Source organism: Scatophagus argus, chromosome 9, assembly GCF_020382885.2.
Source record: "Scatophagus argus isolate fScaArg1 chromosome 9, fScaArg1.pri, whole genome shotgun sequence".
NCBI lineage: Eukaryota > Metazoa > Chordata > Actinopteri > Scatophagidae > Scatophagus > Scatophagus argus.
The window spans coordinates 8,150,572-8,160,790 of record NC_058501.1 but is presented as its reverse complement, the minus strand read 5'-3'; the positions used below and the strand labels follow the sequence as shown (position 1 = coordinate 8,160,790).

Below are 10,219 nucleotides of genomic sequence, written 5' to 3'. Positions count from 1 at the left end.
GAGCGCTCTGAGAGGCCGCCTGACCCTGCACACCTGCTGCCAGGTGAACACCCTGTTCTACAAGCGCCACAACGATGCACAAGTTTAACGGCGACTTGAACTGATTTTAGGATGTCAGTTATAGTTCTGTTATATCGCTCACAGCGTGTGTGATGCTCCCTCATATTCCTGCTGGTGCAACTGAGTCAGCAAACACACAGTGCCCCCCACACACACACACACCATCACCACCATCCACGCATATACTGTGCACTCATTTTCATGTACAGTAGCCTTTGCTGACACGAAAGCAGAGTCACCACCCCAGTTCCTTGATGTAAAGTGAAGTAAAGGGGAAGTATGACAATCTATAAATGTTTGCTGTGGAAGACGGGAAACACGCACATCACTGACTGAAGAGTAGAAGAGGGCAAAGCGGTAGACGAGGATTACTGAGGGGTGAGGAGGTGAAGCCAAAGGAGGTGACAGACAATAAGACAATCAACAGCCACAGCAGGAAGAGCTGAAGATGGGTGGACGAGCTGCACAGAGCGGCTGGCTGCTGATCACACTCTTTCTGAAAGGTAAGATCCATTATGAAAGTACCAGCAGCGTCCAGGATGGCATCCACATTAAGTCTGTGAAGCTCACCTGGCTCACCTGGCTCACCTCCGTTTGCAGTTTCAATTCTGACTGAATATAGAGTTTCAGTCATAGTCTGATATCCTAAAAATCATGATTATTTCAGTGGCATATGTACATCTTCACAAAGTGTTGTTTTATATTCCATTTGCCACAAAACAACTGCAACTAGTAGATTTATATATATATGTGTGTGTGTGTGTGTGTGTATAGTATTAAAGTTTTAAAACTGTAAAATCAACTAATTTTAAGGGAAATTTGAATGTAGCCTGTGGTGGTTATATATTGTCATGCTTTATGCTCTTCAGGTATTCTTGCCGGTGATTGGTCAGTACAGCTCCCTTCCAGTCCTATCTGTGCTGTGATTGGTTCCTCAGTGGTTTTCCCTTGTTCCTATGACTACCCACAAAATTGTAATAAAAACAAAGAGGAGGGAGGGCCCTCTGCACAGGTAATTCAGTAAAGAAGGTATTGTTGATAGTTGCAACATAACTTGCACTGTGGTTTTAAGCAGAAGCCTGCCAGGGCTGAAATCTGAATGAATAGAAACATGCAGCCATAAGGGCTTTAGAAATTAACTAACTATTTTAATTTTGCAATTAAAGTTTTGGGAGTATTTTGATCATTTAGAGTCAGGTTAACATATCATTTGCTCTTCTACAGTACCTTATCCCTCAGCTCTGCTTATTTTAGGGTGCAAAAGTACAAGTTTTGGCCGCAATGTGGTGTCTTGAAGACAGTCGCTGTATCACACCAAGGTATCACTTAAACTCACTCACTCACTCACACACAAGACCAGACCTGTGATTTGTTTTAGCAAAAAGCTCATAGCACAGGCTTTAGGTGAACTAAGTAACTAAGTCTGTCTGTCCATCTCAGATATGTCTTCCATAGTGACGGTATCTTCCCAGATCCATCCTACCAGAACAGGGTGGAGTACCTGGGACAGTCAGGAACTAAAAACTGTTCTCTGAGGATTTCGGATGTGAGACAGTCAGACAGTGGAACATACGTGTTCTACCTCATCACCAACCACACTACACAGAAGATGCCAGAGCAGAGTGGCGTACAGCTGCTGGTGGCAGGTGGGGATGTTTCCTTCATAACTAATATTACAACTGATCATCCTCAACATGCTCAGCACCGTCCTCGTTATACTAAGCATCATCCTAGTTACCACTATCCACACAATTACCAATGAATAATTCATAATTTGTATTTGTTGCAAAATATTTAAGAAAATTGAAACAAAAAACTGCAACACGTCATAACAGTTATGCGACAAAACAAAACTAGAATTAAATGTGGCAGAATGTGTGTTGTTGGTTGAAAGTTATTATCTTAGATACGGAGTAGAAGTCATTTTTATTTATCCATATTCACCCATAGTGTCCAATCATCTCAGAATATTTAAGATGATTCTGACAGCCTCAAATAAATGTGAACCAAATCACAGTTGACAAACCATAAGTTCTTCTTATGGTTTGTCCTTCCTCTATGTCGTGACTACTTTGGTGTCTCACTCGCTGGGCACTGTCTTACTGCCTGTCTGTCTGTCTGTTGCTGCCCAGTTCCAATATTAGTAATGAGTGGTATTTGACATAATAAAAAAAAAAATAGACATAATTGTTCCAGAAACCATCAATATTTGCACTTTGATTTCATGCCATTTTGTTAAGTGTCAATCACTTCCTTCATGGAACTCTCTGTTTGACGTTTTGAGCCATTTATAAGAAGTAGAACTGAAACTGAACACTTATTCATTATAAAAACAGTATAACTCAGTCTGAAACAATAACCACTCCGATAATGTCAAAGTCATTTTTTAACCAAATATTACATTAATGTTCAAAGTAAAATCATTCACAGGCAAACATGGTAGGGACAAAGTCCAGCTTGAATTTGCTGACAAGGTTTAAAAAGATTTAAAAAGGCGGATTTAGTGCAATTTAAGGTTGAGAGCTAGTTGACAAGATTTTTGTGTGGGCAGGTAGGATGGTTGGTGTTGTCTTAAGGAATTGTTGAGAAATGCTGTGTGAAGTCTGTTTGTTTTTCTCTGTGTTGCCATGCTGTGTCACGTCCATATTCTTTAATGGGAGGATACAGATGAGTAGAAATTACTTATTGCAGAGTAGTTGAATATTTATATTTAGCTGAAAGATTTTCAACTCAGACTGGGTACAAATTGTTGTCACACTGTGTTCTTCCTGACAGCTGTCCACAAGTGAAATTTGAAAAAAAAAAGTTTAAGAGTCAGTGAGTGATTTTGCTTTGCTAAGAAGAACAGACCTACCCGTAAAGTTGCGAATTTTATCTGAATGTCTATGGTAAGTAATCTAACCACATTAATTTTTGTCCAGACTCGTCCAGCGCTGTCACAGTTTCAGCAAGTCCCTCCAGGGGCATCACCGAGGGCGCGACCTTACATCTGGCCTGCTGCAGCCCCATGTCCGGCCCACAGGACCATTTCAGATGGTACAAGAATACAAGCACCAGCCCAAGACACAGTGGACAGGTGTGGACCATCACTCAGGTCACATCTAATGACTCCAGCAGCTACTTCTGTCAGATACAGACTGGAGACAAAGTGAAGAGCTCTACAATGCTGTCTGTTGATGTAGAGTGTAAGTGATGCTTAACTCTGATTTAGATTCTTCTGAGTATGCCATATAAAGTAATAAGTTGTGTGCAAATCTAAATTCCTCAGGCTAGAATAAAGAGTCTTCCACAAAGTCACTCATTTAATTTATCTCAGTTTGTACTTTCATACGTGCAGCAAAAAAAGCAGAAGGTAAAGAAGGAAGTAATGAAATAGAGAAAGAAAAAAATCAGTCATTCTGCACTTCACGCAACCATAAGTTCAGTAAGGTGATGATGACAGAACATTTCTTGAGACATTCTTCACTGGATGAAGAAACTTCCCCTCAAAGTTTGATAATTGGCTTAGATAAGTAAGCAGTCTGTGCTTCTCACATGACCTGAAACCAGGTCTATCTGACTTTTCATCTCCTTCTTGTCTAGACTCACCTAGAAACACAACCATCTCATTCTCTCCTGCTGGAGAGGTACAGAACAGACTTCCTGTGACTCTGACCTGCAGCAGTGATGCTAATCCACCTGTCCACACATACACCTGGTACCGAGGTGAAGCATGTCTCCCTACAGCAGACAAAAGCTTACATCCAGCAAGACAATCCCTGGCTACGCTCACAGGAAGTGGCTCAACATTCAGTAGTGCCAACATCACCACTGAGGAATATGGGCAGCACTGCTGTGTAGCACGAAACAGACATGGATCACAGACTAACAGTGTAACTCTCAGAAGTTCCAGAGGTAGGTGGATAAAGAGCCTGTCGCTCACAGAATTTTAGTTTTGTCCTTTTCAGCAGCAGTCATGCCCCTGCAGAAAATAGCCCCAAATATTTTATTAAATTTGCTAATAGTATGGGCCGCCCCTGTAGCTCAGTTGGTAGAGCATACGACCCATGTACTGAGATTGTCTGTCCTCTGCAGCAGCCACAGGTTCAGCTCCTGCCTGTGCCTTATTTGCTGCATGTCATCCCCTCTCTCTCTGCCCCCCTTTCCTGTCATGTTTTCAGCTATAGTATTTCAATAAAAGGCAAAAAGCCCCCCCCCCCCAAAAAAAATTGCTAATAGTACCAAAGATAGAAAGTAATTTCAAAATTTCCAAAAAAACAACAACTAGGTATTATGTTCATGATGGAAATGGATGACCCATGAAGCAGCTTTACACTGTACATACTTAGCATCTGGATGTTGTTGGTCCAAGGTCTATCCATTCACATGCACAATGTATTAAAAATACTGCCTGAGACTCTTTGAGCACTAAGCCCTTTTCTATCCACTACAGCGATTACACCATTTGAGTCTTCAGGAGGCAGAAAGTTGCTTATTGGAGGAACCGTCATTGTTCTACTAGCCATTATAGCCATTGTGGCTTTTATCATAACAAGGTGAGTTTTTTTACTTTCTTGCAATACCATTAGTGTTGTAGTATTAACAATCTTAAAACCATTGATTAATCTAGGCTCGAAGTGAGCAATCAAATGACCCTCTTCTGGAGCTAGAACAGTTTCCACTCGTCTAGGAAAGGATTTTTGTTGGAATCTCTGCCCATTCATGCAGTAGCACATTTGGGTCATCAAGCCCTGACGTTTGACTAAAGGTCTGGCTTGCAATTTTAGTTCCAGTTCATCCCAAAGGTGTTCAATGGGGTTGAGGTCAGGGCTGACAAAGTTGAAAGCATAGCATTGTCCAAAATGTCTTGGTATGCTGAAGCATTAAGATTTCCCTTCACTGGATGTAAGGGGACAAGACTAACCCCTGAAACACAGCCTCATAAAGAGGTGTGTCTGAACTTTTGTCCATATAGTCTATGTGGACAAATAATTTATCAAAAATAAAAGATCAAATGAAAACAAAATGAAAAAAAAGCTTGATGCAAATTTGAATGTTTTTGATGGGTTATTTGTCTGTCCTTTCAGGAGACGGAAGTCATCAAGACACCGGTCATATGTCCTCACCGAGACAACAGCTAGAGAATCTTAAGGATCTAGCAAGACCAGAAATTATTCTGCACAAACACGCAAACACGCTCCAACTATCAAAAACCACAAGAGACCTTTTTTGTTATCATTTTCAAGTAACTAAAATAGGTGAACATTTAAATTAATATGCTGTAACAGTTTTTTTTTAGTGTTGGAGCCCATGGCTGAAATCATGTACACAGAACAAAAAACACTTCCATTAATGCCTCCATTTCAATGCACTGAGCTGAGCAAGGATGGACAGAGCTGACTTTGGTTTTCAGACTAGCTGCCTAATTTTAAAATGGACAGATCTGAAGCTGAAGTCGAACTGTTGGGACAAATTTACTGTGTTGGCTTGTGGCTTTCTGATCGTTTGCTACGTTTGTTTCAGTGCAGATGCTAAATGCTGCTTTCAGGATTTAACCTTCTACTCTGTGATCTACTCAGTTGAATTGTTGCAGTAAGAGCTGTGAATATGGATGCCATGGTCCATTACATATGAAGACCATAGATGACAGATGCTATTAGTATTAATACCTTTACTGGAGTTTAACAACACACCACAGAGTACAACAAGTATTGTATAAGCAGTGTGTAGAAATAGGAAATCGCTTAAGCAGAAATGTTTGTTGATGAGACAAGCAGTTATAATGATCCAATTAAAAGCTGTTATGACTGGATCACATCTGTGTGGTCTTGAGTAAACTCTTCAGTGTGATAAGGCTCTAACAGATACTGAGCAGAGCCTGTGGAGAAGTGGAGGAGGATGAAAACCAGAAGGACAGTGACTCCAACAACAGCACATCCATTTACAAAATGCTTGGATGTAAACTCTTCATATCATTATTCTATTTTTGGAATTTAGCTTTTGTCTGATTTGTCATATTAAAGTGGGAATAGCAGGTTAAGGTGGTAGATAGGTCTTCTTAGGTATTTTTAAATTTTTAAGCATTATTTTTAAATGCTAATTAAGTTTCATTGCAGAACAGAAAGTAATGTTGATAATCAAGATAGTATGACAATGTACCTTACAAAAACAATAATTTTAATCTTAAGCAATCACTGAGCAGTAACTTATTGCCCATGTCTATATGAGTGAGGCAGATCACTTTCATGGCATGAAAGCAAAATGATAAAATATATACACTGTTTCAGTTAAAAACACATATTGTTTTTTAAATCATCAATCTCAGAAGTAACATTACAAAGATTGTGTTGAGGCTGAGGCCAGTGATGTAAATATTACTTAAGTTGATAGACTGAATGTAACAAAGTATTTACAAGAGTACTATAGCATAATATACAGTACATGTGTATTTTGAACTCAAGAGGGCGGCATATCCCGGTTTGACCACACTGATTCAGTCTGCTGTACCAGGAGTGAACCATTCAGACCACATAAAATACTCTGCAGCAGTAAAACACAGAGCTGTTCCAAATGGGCACAAACATTATTGGCACAAAACAAGAATAGAAAATGTCATAATGAATATATAAAGTATATTCACCAAGTAGAACTACTACTCAATAAATTACAACAGGCTACATGCAAAACAGACAAAAATGGTTTATGTACTAATACATAAGGTTGTGGGTATTTAATCTAATAAAATGAACATTAGAAATGTTTTCTTGGTAATCTTACAACTCTGTCTCCAGCATTACACAAAGGACTGAGTGTTTGCAGGAGAAAGAAATTCATGCTGCATTTTTGGTAGAGCAGATTAGTTCCTCCCAAAGTTCTTTGGTTGAACTGATAAACAACATAAAGACCACAGAAGTATGAAATGTCATGCATCCCCGGCTTCTTTGAACATTCTTGCGTAACCATGTCAGGCAGTAGGGATGTTTTCGTAATCATTGCTGTTCTCCTGAAACATAACAGGGCAACATAAGACGCTGTGGGAGACACAGGCATTCATTTATACAGAGCAAGGTCCTTCTTACCTCTTTATGCACAGCAAAACCAGGTCTCTTACTCCTTTGACAATGAAATAAGAAAGTTTGTACATTGAACATTTGCATTTTTGACACCAATCATAAAATTAACCATGTCCCATGTTGTATAACTTACCAAACCAAGATAATAACCAGGGTAAGCAACAGCACAACAAACACTTTTATTCCAATACCAACAAGGAGGATCAAATGGTCAACTGTGAGAAGAATGAGAAAGAAAAAGAGAAGAATTAGAGGAAGGAAAAACTGTGAGACATTATACTTGCATAATCGTAATACATTTTTCCTCTATCAGCAAATACATTTTAATATTCCACAGTTACGCTTTAAAATGCAGTTATAGTTTGATTAAATTAATGGGTTATCCATCCATCCGTTTTCTATACCGCTTATCCATCAGGGTCGCGGGGGAGCCGGAGCCTATCCCAGCTGACTACGGGCGAGAGGCGGGGTTCACCCTGGACTGGTCACCAGTCAGTCGCAGGGCCAACACACAAAGACAGACAACCACACACTCACACCTAGGGACAATGTAGAGTAGCCAATTAGCCTAGTGTGCATGTTTTTGGTATTGTGGGAGGAAGCCAGAGAACCCGGAGAAAACCCACGCAGGCACAGAGAGAACATGCAAACTCCACATAGAAGGGCCCAGACCGAGATTCGAACCTGGAACCCTCTTGCTATGAGGCGACAGTGCTATTAATGGGTTATGTTTGGATGTAATTCCAGGTTTTTGCAATGAATGAAATTTGAATTTTTATCCCCCAGTCCTTCTAGTCTGGCTATGGTTAGCAGTTTTTGAACCATTGGATGAGTTAACGGTCACATATCATTACAACAGGTCATTACTGCTCATTGGTGATTTGTCCTCTTATCTCTCGTGGCTACTCACTCTCTGCTTCATCCATTGTCAGTCGCACTGCAGTTGAGTTGTTTTGCCCCAGTCGGTTGCTGACCTGACAGAAGTAAAGTCCAGCGTGGGACACCTCCACAGAGGGTATATGCAGCATATGTCCTGAGCCCACCTGGGCCACAGAGGTCAAACTGGAAACAGTGCCCCTGTACCAGGTGTAGTTGTCTGCTGCAGGATTAGCATCACAGCTGCAGGTCAGATTCACACCGCTGACAGTCAGGTGGCCAGGAAGCACCTCAACAGACACATTCACTGGGGGATCTGCATTAAAAACAACCACTGTGGTGTTGTATACATTATAGACTGATAAAAGATAAAATATTATTGGTTGTTTCTGACCATTTATAGCCAAAGCATAAAAAGGGCTTTTCCACTTCCTGTACCCTATAACTGTCTAACAGCAGTATCTGTCTAAAAAAAACCTGAACCACCTCAGGCTGCTAAGGTCCCTTGTGAGTTCAGTGTTTAACTACATAAGTAGGCCTACATTACAATCGATCTTCAATAACATATAGTCTGAATATGTTCCTGACAATACTTACGACACTGGATTTCAGTATGTTTGTAAAAGCACAAATTTACCCTGTAGTTACTATGTAGTTAGCCTTTTCTTATCATCTGCAATTTTCCAGAGGAGCTATGTAGTATATAGCAAAAACTAATAGCTTTTATTCTCAGTAACAGTCATACTGTACCCTGCAATATCAGAATAGGTGCCTGCTGTGAGTTACTCCCTTGCTCCCTAAATTCACATCTTGCTTTGTTGTACCTTCATGGATGCATGTATGTGTTGTATTATGTAAAAAACTGTAAATTTTCAAACAAATATTGGCCAACAATGGCACATAATGAACATACATACACTGAACATCCAGAACCACAGGGTCCGATAGCACTCCTTCGACAGCACACACATAACTCCCAGTATCCTCAATCTGAGCCTGGAACTCTGGTTTGGCTACTGGACGTCCATCTTTGAACCAAACTGCACTGGGTTGATCGTAGCAAGTTCCACATTCAAGAGTAACGTTGTCTCCTACTCTCACACTGTCAGGGTGCACCCTGGCACTCAGATCTGGACATCAATCAATTAAAGGAGCTTAAATCGTGATATCAAAAGTAGCTGATAATATTAAACTTATAGAGTAACAATCAATGAAGAATAATTTTACCTGTGACAGACAGGTACACAGATTTTTTACTACGCCATCCATATGTTTCTGTATCAAACCTGAAGTAGTAATATCCAGTGTCATTTTCCTGCACGTCATGAATTGCCAGGCTGCAGTTGTGCTGCAGGTCACCGAGATATTCAGAACGATTTTGATATGATGGGAGGTCTGAGAGAGGAACACGTGTCCAGCGACCATCTTTTAATTCCCCTTTGTACCATGCAGTCTTATTAACAGTTTCTCCATCTGAGTAGTTGTATGAGCACCTGAACTCCACCGATGATCCATTTAAAGCACAAGCATTTGGGTTTTCAAAGGTCACTGACCAAGCAGCGCTCACAGTTTCTGCAAAGAGATCATGATATCATTTATGTTTTGTTAAATTTGTTGATGTGAAACTCCGTTGCTAAAAGTATCTAATTTAGGCTTTTCTACAACAATTCAACAAATGAATGAATGTGACCTTTGCCTGATGTACAAACAGCAGGGTATCTATCAAAGTGCAATCTAAATCACAGTCTATTGCTGTAATAAGCTGTGTATCCTAAAAAAAATAATAAAAACATATTCATTTATTTATTGAAAACTGGGCTAATTTCTCCTTACCTTGCATCAGTATCAGAAAAACCAGCACTGCGATCATCTTCTTCATATCAGATAAATTTGAGATTTTGGAATTTGATTTGACCATCAGCAGCCGTGAAGGCAAGCAGCATGAATCGGGAGGTGGAGGTTTAGGAAAACAAGAGCTACACACTTCTGGAAATCCAAGAGAGCTTTGAACAGGAGATGCTGATGCAGAACTCATGTGACAACCAGTAAACTGCCTCCACATGATGAGACAGACCAGAAGCTCCACCCAATTAATTTGACTGTAGCCAAGGCCCTGTCTATGCAAACCATGTTAACATTAGAGTTTTGAAAATGCATATATAGGAAGTTGTATAAAAAGCAGTATAAAAACGCCAGATAAAACATTTGTTAATAAGGAACTTGTGGTTGCT

General features: G+C 40.1%; 2 protein-coding genes across 3 annotated transcripts; one reads left to right on the top strand and one right to left on the bottom strand.

Annotated features, from left to right (window-relative positions):
- Positions 1-189: 189 nt before the first annotated feature.
- Positions 190-5,851, top strand: LOC124064867 (B-cell receptor CD22-like). Its single transcript, XM_046399700.1, has 8 exons — positions 190-563; positions 930-1,072; positions 1,315-1,379; positions 1,501-1,706; positions 2,982-3,245; positions 3,643-3,954; positions 4,493-4,595; positions 5,127-5,851. Exons 1-8 carry the CDS (start codon positions 509-511, stop codon positions 5,188-5,190), a joined length of 1,212 nt encoding a protein of 403 aa, XP_046255656.1. The 5' UTR covers positions 190-508; the 3' UTR covers positions 5,191-5,851.
- A 347-nt stretch (positions 5,852-6,198) lies between these two features.
- Positions 6,199-10,173, bottom strand: LOC124064866 (B-cell receptor CD22-like). Of its 2 annotated transcripts, XM_046399699.1 has the most exons (7): positions 9,822-10,173; positions 9,216-9,560; positions 8,906-9,118; positions 8,023-8,304; positions 7,246-7,327; positions 7,119-7,152; positions 6,199-7,042 (listed from the first exon to the last, which is right to left on the bottom strand). In XM_046399699.1, exons 1-7 carry the CDS (start codon positions 10,048-10,050, stop codon positions 7,004-7,006), a joined length of 1,224 nt encoding a protein of 407 aa, XP_046255655.1. In that variant the 5' UTR covers positions 10,051-10,173; the 3' UTR covers positions 6,199-7,003. The 2 variants fall into 2 exon arrangements, with proteins under 2 accessions (XP_046255655.1, XP_046255653.1); XM_046399697.1 differs by having other exon boundaries at positions 6,199-7,152.
- Positions 10,174-10,219: the final 46 nt, after the last annotated feature.